This window comes from Notamacropus eugenii, chromosome X (genome assembly GCF_028372415.1).
Source record: "Notamacropus eugenii isolate mMacEug1 chromosome X, mMacEug1.pri_v2, whole genome shotgun sequence".
NCBI lineage: Eukaryota > Metazoa > Chordata > Mammalia > Diprotodontia > Macropodidae > Notamacropus > Notamacropus eugenii.
This window is the reverse complement of record NC_092879.1, coordinates 101,064,319-101,078,415: the sequence shown is the minus strand read 5'-3', so window position 1 is coordinate 101,078,415 and position 14,097 is coordinate 101,064,319. Positions and strand designations below refer to the sequence as shown.

Here is a 14,097-nt window from a genome sequence, read left to right as displayed (position 1 = left end):
CTGGGACACTCCCGACAGGCTCCACAGTGCTGGCCAGAAAGGGGCTGTGGGATAAGGAAGACAGGCCCAGGCACTGGTTGGAGCCACCCTCGGCTCTCTGCTCTCAGAGTGTGAAGCCCCAGCAAACCCCTCCTCCCCCACCTGGAGCCTGGAGTTACACACAGCAGCCCCCTCCCCGGGCGCATCCACACACAACAGCCCCCTCCCTGGGTGCATCCACACACAACAGCCTCCTCCCCGGGCACATCACGACACTGGCTCACACCCGTTTCTCTGTGTGGTTAATTTTTTTAGTTCTCATTTTTTTCTAAGAAAAAGCAACAAGAAAATAATTGTTTGTACAAAACATCTTTACAGGTTTTCTTCCAAAAAGACTCGTATTTACATAAACAGAAACGAAGCCACAATCTTCTGCCTAGCCCCCAGAGGGCAGGAGGGTGGCTGGGTGCCCCATCTCTGGGGCACAGAGCCTGGCCGAGTCAGGGAGGCAGGGGCGCTGGAATTCCAGCCCCTGGTCCCCATCTCACTGGCAAGCAGGAGGGTAATGAGCAGAGGAGCCCCGTGTGTGCCTGGGCTCCAGAAGCCCAGCACCCAACCTGGAGGAACAGGGGATGGCCAGAGCTCCGGCTTCTGGCTCATACACCTGCTACAGCTCCAAGACGGTAGCAGAACCCCTGGGTTCGGCAGGAAGAGTGATGCTGAAAGTGAGGGGGAAGGGGAGAGTGGAGAAGGGAAACTCCCAGTTCTCCAGGGCAAATAGCCACCTGTGCACCCCACCCCCCAATGAGGTCACAATGCCTGCAGCTCTCCTGTTGCCCTGGCAACAGCCAATTAAGACACTAATTACCGTGAGAGTGAGGGAGGCAGGAGCTGCCCAAGAATCCCACAAGGAAGGAATTTGGGGAGGGGAGCAGAGGGTGGGATGATATCCCCCCCCAAAAAAGCCCACCAACAACAGGGCCCAGTATTCCAACTCTCAGGCCAGTTTTGCAGAGGGATGGGCTTAGGGTGCCTCTTGCCACAAACACCTACTCGCCACATGGTGGAGGCCAGGCCTGGCCCCCTCCAGAAATCCCAACGAGCTTAGCCAGAGAAATGTCACTCTGCTTCAGCAAAGCTCAACCCCATCCCCTGCAAGAACAACTGGGGTGGGGGTGGTCCTGAAGAGCTGGGCCCAAGAGGGCCCTTCCTTTCACTGGGGTTCCTTTGTTCCAAACAGATGAAAAATGGACAGTTAAAAGTGAGCAGGGTTCAAGAAAACAATGATGGCCAAAGTGGGCCGAGTCTGGGATGGGTGTGACATGGAGGAGAGGGCAGGGCCAGGTGCCAACTGCTAGCCAATGTCCAATCCTGCCACCATGGAGCTGGCACCAGAGGCCTGGGCAGGGCATGGGATGAGGAAGGCACAAGAACAGAGGGGAGAGAGACAGGAGGGTGCTTCCCAAGGGCACACCCCTGCCCTCTTACCCGCCCCTGAGACAGGAGGGCAGGGAATTCTAAAAGCCAAGAAGCTAAAAACCTATATACCCAAATCAGGGCCTGGCTGGCATGGGAGGAGTGTGCCTGTCCAGGCTCGTGCCCATTGCTTGTGGCCAGCTGCACCAGCTCGGGGCACTCAGACCTTGTAGTAGATGTTGGCAGGGCTCTGGGGAGGCATCTCTTGGACGATGTAGACGGGGTGCCCATAGTCCCCGCTCACTTTTTCATAATGAGGGCAATAGTTGTTCTCTGTAGTCCGTAAGGGGATGATGATGTCACTGGGCTCCGTGCCCGCGGTGCCACTGCCTTTGGGGCTGGCCAGGGTGCTGAGGGCCAGGGCTGCCGTCCGCTGCTGTGTGTGCTTCTGGTGCCGTTTACGAAGCTTCAAGAGCAGCACCGTGAGGAAGATGACGAGGAGAAGGAAGATGACACAACCTGCCCCAATAGCTGCAAACACAGCCACTCGGGAACTGAAGAAGCCATCGGCCCCGCTGCTGCTGCCCGGGCTCTTTCCGTCCTGGTTGCCAGTCTCTGTGGGGGGGAGGGGGTAGAGAGGGAGACCAATGCTTAGAGGTGCCCAGGACAATGGCTCCTAGCAGTGCTGGCAATGCCAGCTGGCTCAGGACCTGCAACACTCACCACGCTTGCCACTGCTGTCATCACTAAAAGGGCCTCGCCCTCGGGGTGGCTGTGTTGCCACCTTCATCCTGTGGTCCGTCTCCTTGCTTGGCCGGCTTGTGGTTGGCTGCTCCGGTACCACGGCATTGGGATCTGGTGACACAGCAAAGAGAGGTCAGGCTAGCTGAGAGACCCTGGCACAGTCTAGGCCCCACCTCTAGCCCCACTGTACAGATCAAAAGTCAGCCTGCTCACCTTGTTGGACCTTCATGACAATTTTCATGGTCCTAGTGTGGCACACGCCCCCTTCTCGGTTCTCTAAGCCTTCCAGGCTCCCATTGGATGTAGCTAGAAGAAATGGAGAAATGTGAGAAATGATCTGAGAGGCCCAGCCATGGAGGGGGCAGCCTGAGGTACCAGGGGAAAGGGCATGGAGAATGAAATCAGCCTCTGGGGGAAAGAGTAAGGCTCCTTCTCTGGGGGGGACTTAGAGTTTGGGGGCTGGAGGCAGGTCAATCTTAGCTTCCAGGTTCTACTGCTTGAGGGTGAGGTGGGGTCCTCCCTAGAGCAGCTTCCAGGCTGATGAGGCAGCTACCCTGGGCTGGTGCCTTCCCAGTCACAAGGACAAAAGGATATGATTCCTCCCCAGCCCCTATCTGCCCCCAGGGCCCACCAGCTCCCTTGGCCTGGGCCTTCTCAGCCGCCAGCTGCCCTCTAGGAGGATAGCCCAGAGGGCCTTGGATTATGTCTCCTACATTCCTTCTCAGAAGCCTCTGCAGACGTCTCCACCATGGGTGCCAGGTGCCCCCCTTCTGGGGGCTGGGAAGGGAAATAGTAGAAAAATCTGGGAGGCAGCAATGCCAGGGCCTGAGCCTGAATGAACTGTGGGCTTGCTGCATGACCTTGGGCCAATCACTGCCTTTCCCAGGTTGAGTTTCCTAATTGTAAGCGGCAGTGGTAGTGATAGCATCGCTACCCCAACTCTCCTTGTCAGATTCATTTATTAGGTTCTCCCCTCCTCCATAAGAGACACACAAGTCATTTTCAGAGCCGCCCCCCCCCCAATCCTCCCCACTGCAAGTGAAAGGGAAAAGGCCTAGAGACAAGGTAGGAAGGGAGACCCACATCCCTGAGCAGTATCACTGGCAAAGCGGGCAAGAACCCAGAGAATGGGTGGGACAGGTCAATGGTGATCACCAGCCTGGTCACAGGTCTAGGGAATGGTTCTAGCTGCCAACTGCACAGACTGCCAGTGAGGAGGGGGCCCCAGTGGGGACTCACATGTAATGTAGTAATCCTGTTGCCTCTGGAACTCCAGGCCCATGTGGTTGGGGCTGAACTCCTGGAATTTGATGGTAAAGCGGATCTCCTGCTCAGGCTGGTTACAGGTGACCAGCACTTTGGGATTTAGCACGGTGCTACAGGCTGCTGCCTGCTCCAGGCGCACCAAGTACAGCTTGTAGTATTCATATGGCCGGCCGGCCTCTGCCCGTGGACAGATGATGTCCAGCTTGTCACCAATCTTTGGGTAGATCACCAACCCCTTCCCGCTCAGGAACCTGCCCAAGAGACAAGTACTAGTGAGAGCTGGGTCCTCCCCACATGATGGTTCAGCAGCCTCCTATCCCTCCCCAGGTGGGCCCTCTGCCCTAATGGGTCATGTCTGCAGCCAGGTGATGTAGTCAATGGCCTGGATGTCAACAAATGGCCTCCTGAGTCTCCAAACCTGGGTTTTTCCAAAGGGGGGATGTTATCACGCCCCTCCCCTCCCCCTCCTGTCCCTTGGCTCATCCTTCCCCACCCCCAGCCTAAAGAGCCCAGCAAGCCCTCACCTGCCTTGGCCACCACCCTCCATGCTCCCAGCCAAGGGTGAGGAAGCCTCACCTGCCCCCTCCCCCTTCCTCACCCAACAACAAATCCAGCAAGGGCTGGGCACACAGGGTATCTAGGAAAAGATTCTGTCCTGGAGTGTGTGGGGGGGTAGGGTTATGGGGGGGCCCTTTGGTCCTAACACTCATGGCACAGAGGTACCATGGCACTCGCCTTCTCCCTTCAGCCATTCTCACTAGGGAGCCCAGCCCCAGAGAAGGGGAAGGAAAGGTCAGCCACAAGAGCAGAGAACATCATACCCTGAGGCCCTCTCTCATCCCAGAGAGCAAGAGGAGCCCTGGCTTTCCAGACCAGTAAGTGCTAAGCCCAACTCACAAGGAGGCAACTCAGGTTTGATTCACTGCAGACCCTAAACACACAAGGGTATCTCAACCCAAACTGGGCCTTTTTCTCCCAGGTTCCCTGGGAGTTCCAGCCAGGAACTAAGCTGTTCAGGTAAAGTCTTGGTTTGGGCCTAGAACTCAGACAAAAGACTGCCTGAAGATTTCAGAGATCTTGAAGTAAGTGTTACATACTAGGAACTGGTGCTTCTGGTCTAGACAGAGAGGCCTAAGGCAAACAAAGGCCCACCACGCCAAGCTGGCAGGAGGCTGCACTCTGGGCTAAGGGCCACAGTGATGGGCACAAGCAGAGAGCACGAGGAGGAGAGCTTGGCAAGGAAGCCAGGCCAGAGATGGTGTGCAGAAAGGGAAGGGGTAAGGGGTAAGGAGAGAGAAGGCAGGGAATGCAGGCTGCACAAGGTCAGTAATGCCAACTTTCTCCTGTCAGCAAAACAGGGGGACATGCAGAAGTATGGTGAGTGAGATGGGATATTGGAGTCAAAGAGGCCTAGGCTGAGTCAGGGAGCCCAGTTAGGAGGTAGTTGGGAGGTTAGAAGGGAAGAAGGAGAGGAGGCCTGAGGCCAAGTGTCATGGTTGGGGGGAGGGGAGTGGGGGACAAGGTCTCAGGTTGGCACGGATTGGAAACAGAGAAATCATCATGAATAACCTCCCCCCAGACACATACACACACACACACACACACACACACACACACACACACACACACACACACACACACACACACACACACACACACATACTACTACTACTACTACTACTACTTCCACAGTGGTCCTACTCTGATAATATGCCCCAAAGCATGGGGTGACCCTTCCAGCATGGTGTGGCATGGCTGACCTTCCTGCCTAGAACAGTGTTCTGGTCTCAACCCTCAGCATCAGCTCTATATGGCCACCTCAGTGCTCAATCTTGGCCTTTCCTCCCAGGCCTTCTCTTCACTGCCATAGGCACCACCCCACCTTCTTTACCAGGGGCCTCCCTGCCCAGAGGCTCTCTCTAGGCCAGGCCCAGCTCTTACCAGATCCCTTTCTGGCTTCGTTACCTCAAGGATCAAACGTGGTTTCCTCTAGCTGGCATGTTGGCCCTACCTTCTGAGGCTTATGGAAATGGCTCTCGTTCACACTCCCTATCTCACGGCTGTCTCTCACTCCATTCCCCATCTCCACAGCTGCCCCCTATGCCTGTAATGCCCTGTTCTGACCCAGCTGCCTCCACTCCCAAAACACCGATTCTGTGCAGATTTTTGTATGTGCAGGTGGCCTCTCTATGTGTAGGTGATTTCTCTGGCTATAGATGTGAACTACCTGAGGGCAGGAAATGTCTCTCCTTGGGTCTCTGGAGCTTCTAACAGGGGCTGGCACAAAGTAGCTGCCTAATCAGTGCTGACTGATTCTAACTGGCTAGTTACCTCTCTCCAGGCCAAGTTTGTCCCAAACTCAAGAACAATCCTGGCCCTAAGTCACAATAAGAGAGAGACCTGAACAGATGCTTGTGAGGGCTGGAAGCGCTCCCCATTGCTGAACAGACACAGGAGAGCTCTGCAGAGTGGTGGGGGAAGGGCTAGGAGGTGGGGGTGCAGCCCTGTTGCCCACCCCAGTTTCACCTTTCCAGGCCTTAGCCTACCCCACCCCCATGACTGAGGAGTGCTTTCTTGCCCAGGCCACCCCCAGACAAAGCCCTTTTCTGGAAACTAAGGGGATTGACATGGCTCAGCAGGGAGCCTAGAGCAAGTTACCATGGTAACCCCTGAAGACTTCCCCCCCCATCCAGTCTTGATCCTGCTGGGTCCGGGCACCCCTAGGAATACCCCTTTCCCCCCTACATGGGAACCAGAGTCCAGATGGTTCTGGAGAATCAGATCTGCACGGTCTGGGCTGAGGAGGAAGCCCCAGAAGTAGCAGCCCCCATGTAACAAGTGGGGGACTCAGGAACAAACCTCACCCCAACCTGGAGCCCCTCACCACCCCACTCAGATGCTAACATTAGCCAGAGGGATACTGACCAGCTGGCCTAGTCAGCCTGCAGGTTACAAAGAAGCAGGGGCCCAAGCAAGCATCAAGCCCCTGCCCACAGCAGCCCTCAGGGAGCCCAGAGGTCCAGGCTGGAGTCCTTGCCTCAGCTCACAGTATGGGCTAGCTTGCCGTCAAGTTGGATGCAAGATTCCCCACAAAGGTTTCTCCTGGTTCCCCTAACTCTATCCAAGGCCAGCAGCAAAGGCCCCTGGGGAGAGCCTCTCAGGAAGCCCCCCCTTGAACAACACTGTTTCCACTGCCCACCGCCTATTCTAGCTACCTCCCCAAGAGGCCAAGCAAGGGGAGTGGTCGGAGGCAAAGCGAGGTAAATGGAGCTGCTTAAGACCCACGAGATAGAAAGCCTTGCCATGAGTTTGCTGGCCTTGGCCTCAGGCCCAGGGGCTGGGCTTACCTACCAGTCATACACTGTGGAAAGCCCATGAGGTGGGGGGGGGGGGGGCAGTAAGGTTCTGTTGTTGCCATGCAGACACACAGGCTTGGGCCTCATCCTACCTGGAAGGCATCAGATCACATCACATCACATCTCTTTCACACACACACACACACACACACACACACACACACACACACACGCACACACACAGAAAGGAGAACGGGGCTGAGGGGCCACTGCCCAAAGACTTCTCCCAAATTCAAGTGCCACCTACACCTTTGCCCTCTGTTGTGTGGCAATGAGGGGTTGAAACAGGTGAGGGTCAGGGCCACTGCAATCCACTCCCTGTAGCCAAGCCTTGCTCCTCACATGTCCAACTGTTTCCTTACATCCATGCCATCAACAAGGGTTCATTGTCCCTCCCCCAGGCTGAAATACACAAATACCCCGAATCTCTTACTCAACAGAGCCCCTTTCCCCTGCCCCACAACCCATCAGCTACAAGCTGTTGGAAAGAAAGGTCAGCCCTTGGCCCTAATGGCAGGGCTGGGGGAGTGGGGAAAGAGGGTCCAGGTTAGGGTCCCCCAGCTATTCCTGTCCAAATGGTCACCAGCTGAAGTGGGGGGAAATTTGGATTCAGGCCTGGTGTCCTGGCTTCAAACATCAGAAGACAATTCCCCATGGAGGGAGATCAGGATGGGAGCAAGACAAGCCTCCAATGGAACAGCAGCAGCCACATCAGGCTGTTGAGGGGCTGCCTGACCAAGGTTTTCTGTAAGGGAAGTGGGAAGTAGCCTTCCCTCACCTTCGGGGGACAGCCAGGGGAGCCCAGAGACCCTGGTCACCAGCCAGTTGGCCTTGCAGAGTCCACTGGCCCCAGAGGCAAAACCCTCTGACAGTCAATGCCTGGCAGCACCTGGAGCCAGCCCGTGCTGGCCCTCAAAAGCAGGGCCCTGCAACCTGGAAACAGAGACCCCCAGCCCTTATTTATTTTGAGGTTTTTTTCCCAAGGAGGAAGCAATTAAGACAGGTTTACAGGGGCTGGGGGAGGGGTGGGGGCTGCTAGCTCCCTGATAGAGCTGAGACTAAAAGTTAAGAGGAAAGGAGCTAAGGGGAGACAGAGACAGAGGGGGGGAGAGAGGAGGAGGGACAGGGAAGAGAGAAAGGGAAGGAAGTGGGGGAGGAGAGAGAGGAGAAGAGAAAGGGAGGGAGGGGAGGGGGGAGAGACAGAAGAAAAAGGAGGAAGAGGAAAGGGAGAGAAGAGAGAGAGAAGGGAGAGGGGGGAGAGGGAGAGAGGGAAGAACTAGGAGGAGAGAAGAAAGAGGGGGAGAGGAAGAGAGAGAAGAGAGAGGAGAGAGGGAAGGAGAACGATGGGGGAGGAGAGAAAGGGAAGGAGGGAGAGGGGATTGAGAGAAGGGGGAAGAGGAGGAAAGAGATAAGACAGAAACAGAGCTGGGAGGAAAAGTGCTGGTATGTGTGAGAAACAAAAGGATGCGAGAAAGGGGGGAGGACTAAGTGAGGGAGAAAGTGTGGAATGGAGGTGAGGATTGTCGGAGGCTGGCCCAGCCAGGATGGGGCCCAAAGCTGCCTGGAGAAGGCCGCCCAGCGCTGGCTCCCGGAGGGTGACACCCCTCATTCCCACCCACCTGCGGGGGGCGGGGGCAGCTTTTCCCTCTCAAACCCCAGAAGATAGAAGAGAACGGTAACTCCCACATTTTCTCGATCTGCTAGTGTCTTGTGGGGTCTCTGCAGGCCCTTGATTCCTTGCATTGGGGCAGGATAAGTAGAGGGGAGAGGCATTCTTCCCCATGGTGAAACGGTTATGGAGGAGGGAGCCAGGACCTGGGGCCCCAAGCAGCTCTCTTAGCTCCGAAGTCGCACAGAGGTTTGTTTCTAGCCGAGGGCTCTATGCAGTTAGAGACCCAAGGAACCAGCTTGGTTGCCCCGTTCCCCACCCCCTCCTACTCCTACACATGGGCGTGAGTGAACCCCTGATGCCTGAAGGTAAAGGCTCTCCAGTCCCCATCCTGTCCCGTCCTGCTCGGCCGCACCCCCCACACATACATACCAATGTGCTTAGCAACTGCTCTCTCCGGGCTCGGCTGCCCAGGTCCCCAGACCACTGAGCCCTTGGGGCCAGAGGGGCTCAGCCCTCGCTTGCCTCATGGCAGTGAGCACCTCAAGGTTCCAGTAGAGAATTCCAAAGTTTTCCCTCTGCACTCCCCGGCCCAGCGATTAAGAGTTGGGAAGGGAGCTAAGGGAAGCCCCCCTGACCCATCTGCTGGGGGCTCTGGTCACCCCCACCCCCATCCAGGGATCTCTGCATCTCCCTCATCGCACATAGTAGGCGTTCAGCCAAGGCTTTGAGGTTGGAGCAGCTACCTGGGGCCCTCAGAAGCCAACACAGTGGAGAACAGGGCAGTTTCTGGCTGAAGTTATACTTTAAAAACCGGGAAAGTGGAGAAAAGTTCGCTAGAGGCAGGAAAAGCTGCTGGATGGGGGGGGGGGGGGGGGGAGAGGAGGGGGCAAGAACAGAGCATGGAGAATTGCTGCCCTTTGCCTCCGGCCCCAAGACTAGGGTGTTCAGGGCTCTTCAAAGCCCCCCACCTCCGCTCCAACGCAAAAAAAAAAAAAAATCCCCAGGGAAAGGTGTGGCGGAGGGAAAGGAAGAGGTGGCCAAAAGGTCCCCCTTGGACCCCAACCCACAGCGGAGTAAGGGCTGGGGGGCTCCACTCCCCCCTTCCCCCTGCGCCTTCATTCCTCTGGAGCTGGGGGGGGGGGGCCGCGCACAAAGGCGGCGGGGCGGAACAACGACTAGGGCTGGGGGGCTGCCGCTGGGGCGCCCCCCTTCCTCCCTCCGTCGTCGCCCGCCTTTGTGAGCTCCGAGCGGCGCCTCCCCAGGCCCCCCGGCAGCGAGGAGGAGAGAACAAGGCGAAGAAGACAGGGAGGGGGGGATGTTGGGGGTGGTGGTGACGGTGGAGGAAGAAAGGGAGAGAAAGAGAGGAGAGAGACAGAGATTGAAAGAGAGAGGAGGGAAAGGAGTAGAGCAGCGAGCGCACCTCCGGGACGGGCGATCCCAGGACAGAGGGTTGGCTGCAGCCTCGAAGCCCAGCCCAGCCCAGCGCAGCCGTCGGCCGGGAGCAAGCGACCCAGAGAGGGCCTTGCCCCGCCCAGCCCTGCCGGGCGTCCAGAGAAGGGGCTCCGAGCTCGGCCAAGCCTGGAGGGAGGCCGGGACGAGACCCAGACATGCAGACAGACAAATCGGCCGGCGGACTGACGGACCAACGGACGGACCCGCAGACTGGCAGACAGACGGCCAGACGGGAGGACGGACGGACGGGCGGACGGCCAGATGGGCGGCCAGAAAGACAGACAGGCAGACGGACGGGCAGATGGGCGGCCACACAGACGGACAGGAGAGCGGGCGGCCAGACAGACCGCCAGATTGACAGACAGGCAGGAGGACAGGCGGGCGAGCGCGCGGCCACTTACTTGGGGTTTAGAGAGCTCCAGGACACGGGCTCCAGCGTCTTGGGCAGCGGCGTGGCGAGGCGGCAGAGCGCCAGCACGAGCCCCAGCAGCCACTTGCCCCCGGCGGAGCGCAGCCCTGGCCGGGCCATCCTGCCGGGCTCCCTCCCTCGAGCGCTCGCTCGCTCGCTCGCCGGCCCCCCGGGTGAGTCGGTCGCTCGCTCGCTCACTCGCTCGCTCGCTGCTGGCTCGGAGCAGCTCAGTCGCCCATGGCCCGCGGTCGGTCGTCTGTCAGCGATCGCGATCCTGGTGCCGCAGCCCGCGGCTCTGACAGTCGCACCCCGGTCCGGCCCGGCCCAGGCGCCTGGCTGGCTGGCTAGCTGGCCGGCTGGCTCGGACCCGGGCCGCCCCCGACGGCTGCTCCTTCAGCCGCGCCCGGGAGCCGCCTGTGTCGCCGTGGGCCGGGGCCGGAGCCGGAGCCGGAGCCGGGGCCGGGGCCGGGGCCGGGGCCGGCGGGGCCCGCCCATCAGCTCGCTCGATCGCTCTGTGGGCTGCGGGGAGGGCCCAGGACGGAGCGGCGCGGGGCGAGGCGCGGGGCGCGGGACGGAGAGCGGTGAGCCGCGATCGAGACACTCGACTGCCACGGCGACCCAGCGCGCACAGACTCCGCTCGATCCGGGCCGGGTCGGCTACTCTCCCGCTCAGGCGGACTCTAGGGCAGCCCCGGCCCTCTTGGCCAATGGAGAGCTCCGGCGCCGGGGTCCTCGCCCTGAGCCACGCCCCCGGAGCGGGGAGGAGGCGGGGAAGGAGCCCGGCTCTTAAGGGCGTCCGGTAGCCGGTGCCAGCAGGTTGGCCAGCACGCCCAGTGCCCGAGTGAGCGCCTTCCCGGCCCTTCGGGCGGCTCCAGGCAGCTCTGTCGCTCAGCACAGAGACCCGCGGGGGGAGCTGTGCCCTCCTGTCGGGCGCCGGCTGCTCTGCTCCCGAGGTTTGGAGCCGTGAGGGGGGGGGGGGGCGGGGAGTGAGGCACGGCGCCCACGGGGCCAGCGAACGTTTCCACTGGCCGCAGTGTTCAGGGCGCCTACTCGCTGTGTGACCTTAGGCGAGTCTCTTCTCCTTTCTTGAGACCTGAGTTTCCTCTACTGTCAAACGAAGGAGTTACACTACAAATTACTTCTGAGGACGCACTTAGAATGTCAGCCTGGGCTCCCAAGTTCTTTCCCCAGTTTCAGGCCTTAGTTTCCGCCCCCCCCCCCTTCCTCCCCCGCCGTGATGGGACGAGGCTGGCCCAGCCCCTGGATAGATGTCAGGGAGTCCGTGAATTTGTATGAAGGGATATGTCACTTTTAGGTTGACTCCCCACGAGTAGGTATTTAAATTTACAAAACGGGGGCCGTGCATTCATAAGATTCTTCCCCGAACTTTCCATGATGTGATTCTAAATCCCCAGACTCTGGGCCTCAATTTCCCTTTCTATGATGTGACGATTGTCTCTAAGCTGCCTCGGTCTGCTGGAGTATAAGCGAGGCAGATGCCAGTTCTTCTCTCCGGTGGTTCAGTAGGAACTCTGCTAAAAGGCAAGGAGAAAGAAGGGCCGAATTCCTGGACCGTGACCCTGCTGGAGACAACCGTAACTTTTCGGGAATCCTTTCCCTCGGCTCCTCTGGGGCCAGGTCCCCCTTCTCCTCGGCCCCCCGTGTGCCTTTCGGCGGGCCAATACCGCCGCCTGAAGGTCCGAGGCAGAACTACAGGAGGTACTGGCGGTAGGTACCTACTGGGGGAGCCCTTCGGCCCTGGGGCGCTTTCAGAGGCTGGAGAGTCAGGGCGGGAGGAGGAAAAGAAAGCCTTAGAGGAGAGGGAGGGGCTGGGGTTGGGGCCAGGCTTGGAGTCGCTCCTATAGCTGTAGGAAAATCCAAGAGGCAAACGTGTGGCTGCTAGTGATCGCAGCCAGGGGCTGCAGGTTGGCTTCCTCAGGGACTCCCTGGATCTGGGCCCACAAGCAGGGCTCTGATGTACCCAGGACTGGGAGAGCTGCAGCAAGCTCCTTCTTGGCCTGGGGCCTGGGCACAGCCACAGAAGAGCCTGGACCTGGGAGCGAGCTGCCTCTCCCCACCCCAGGCCAAGTCTCTGCATCCTTCTTACCCTTTCCCAGGCCTTCTATTCCAAGCAGAATGACAAGGGCCTCTGCCCCCTGGTAGCCTCCTGTCCAACTAGAGCTCCCTCCCCACTTCCCTGTGGGGGCTTAGAGACTGGCACATACAGTCCATGCTGGGAGGGGGGGCAAAGGTCAAGTTCTGGAGTTGGGCAGCTCTAGAGGTTAGAAGCCTTCAACATCAGGCTGGCCCAGAGGAGAGTTCAGCAAGCTTTCACTGGGCCCAGTCCTTCAACCTGCTCCATCCAGGGGCCTGCAGGCCTAGAGAGGGCCCAGAAAGTGGGCCTCCCAACCACTAGAGAAATAGCTCTCCTCCACCTCCCCTCTGACCCCCATCCCAGTCCACCACCCCCAACCTTCCAGAACCCTAGCCAGAGGGTAGCCAGGCCAACTTCTCAGGAATTCCTGGGCAAGAATACCAGGGGAGGAAAGTGATGGGGAGGAAAAGCAGCTACCAGAAGCACCAGGGCTCTCCTGTGGATGGCAGGTTGGGCAGGCTGGATAGGGGCCTCTTTCTGGAAGATCAGGGCCCAGCTGTCTCCTTCCCCCCACACATATCAGCCAAGCTCCAGGGTAGACTCAAAGGTTGGGTCATGGCATTGCTGCATGGACCCTGGAGATGGGGCTGGGCACAATCCCTGCTTTAGTGGGGGTAGAAGCTCCAGCTGCCTCCTGCCTGCCCCACCCTACTGAGCTCTCTCTCTCTCTCTCTCTCTCTCTCTCTCTCTCTCTCTCTCTCTCTCTTTCTCTTTTTCCCTCTCTCCCTCTCTCCCTCTCTCCCTCCCCGCCCTTCCTTTCCTTGAACCATAGTGATTCAGGGCCCTGAGGCTAGGCAAAGGAGCCAGGAAGTTGGGATTTGTGGGGAATGCAGGCTCTCCTTCATCCCAGCCCCTCCCTCCTTTCCAGAACTGCCTGCTCCCCCTTCCCAGATACCTTCCCCCCCCCCCGCACCCCCCCTCAGTCCCAGCCACCTTCACTTCCAGGGCTGCCCAAACTTGCACAGCTGTGCTGCTGCTCTGAGATGCCCACACATCACTGTCCTCCCTTCTCCCTCTCCTCTTAGTGACCCCATGGCTAGCCTTGAATGCTCAGCTCAGACACAGCCTCCTCCCCAAAGCCCAGCCTTATCCTGCTGATCAGGAATGGGTTTTTCTCTCCAGGTCAGTCCCTCCCTGATTCACTCAAGCTGAGTGCTGGGAATTTAAATTACCTGTGTGAGGAGTTCCTCCCATTTCTAGAAGACAGAAACCTTCCAGAGGGCAGGGGCTGAATCTCATTGAGTAGTGCTCTCAAAACATCATGTGCTTCACCAGTATTGGAGCCTGACTCCCAAGGGTGCCCACAGTGACCATTCCATGGCCCGACTGAATCCCCAAATGCACAGCTGAGGGCAGTGAGGCTTTATACTTCCCCAGACCCAGGAGTCCAGGCTGGAAGTGCATATGTGTATGTGTGCGTGGCCTGAGGACAATGAAAAGTAATCCCCAGCTAGTACCCCTGACCCCCACCCCATCTGTTGCTACCATCACTCCTGGGAATATTCAGGGAAGTGGGACTCATTCATCAGTGTCACAGGAGGGAAAGAGGGAGCAGCTACTCCCACCTTTCATCCACCTCAGCTCTGAGGCAAAGTTCTAGCCAGCAGGATGGGTCTGGAAGAGGGGGAGACCAAAGGTTATTTCAATAGTCCAGGCAAGAGGTGACAAGGGCCTGCCCAAATAGGGAAGAAGGGACTTATATAAAACG

At 58.6% G+C, this 14,097-nt stretch overlaps 1 protein-coding gene across 1 annotated transcript; it reads right to left on the bottom strand.

Annotated features, from left to right (window-relative positions):
* Positions 1–268: 268 nt before the first annotated feature.
* Positions 269–10,880, bottom strand: EFNB1 (ephrin B1). Its single transcript, XM_072626939.1, has 5 exons — positions 10,227–10,880; positions 3,379–3,656; positions 2,353–2,445; positions 2,119–2,250; positions 269–2,010 (listed from the first exon to the last, which is right to left on the bottom strand). Exons 1-5 carry the CDS (start codon positions 10,352–10,354, stop codon positions 1,616–1,618), a joined length of 1,026 nt encoding a protein of 341 aa, XP_072483040.1. The 5' UTR covers positions 10,355–10,880; the 3' UTR covers positions 269–1,615.
* Between the last annotated feature and the right edge of the window lie 3,217 nt (positions 10,881–14,097).

Excerpts from the sequence above, each read along its gene's own strand:
- EFNB1 (XM_072626939.1), bottom strand. The coding sequence starts at position 10,354 with ATGGCCCGGCCAGGGCTGCGCTCCGCCGGGGGCAAGTGGCTGCTGGGG. Across the intron at positions 3,657-10,226 it reads TGGAGCTCTCTAAACCCCAA|GTTCCTGAGCGGGAAGGGGT; the intron begins GTAAGTGGCCGC and ends TCTCTTGGGCAG. Across the intron at positions 2,011-2,118 it reads TGACAGCAGTGGCAAGCGTG|AGACTGGCAACCAGGACGGA; the intron begins GTGAGTGTTGCA and ends TCCCCCCCACAG.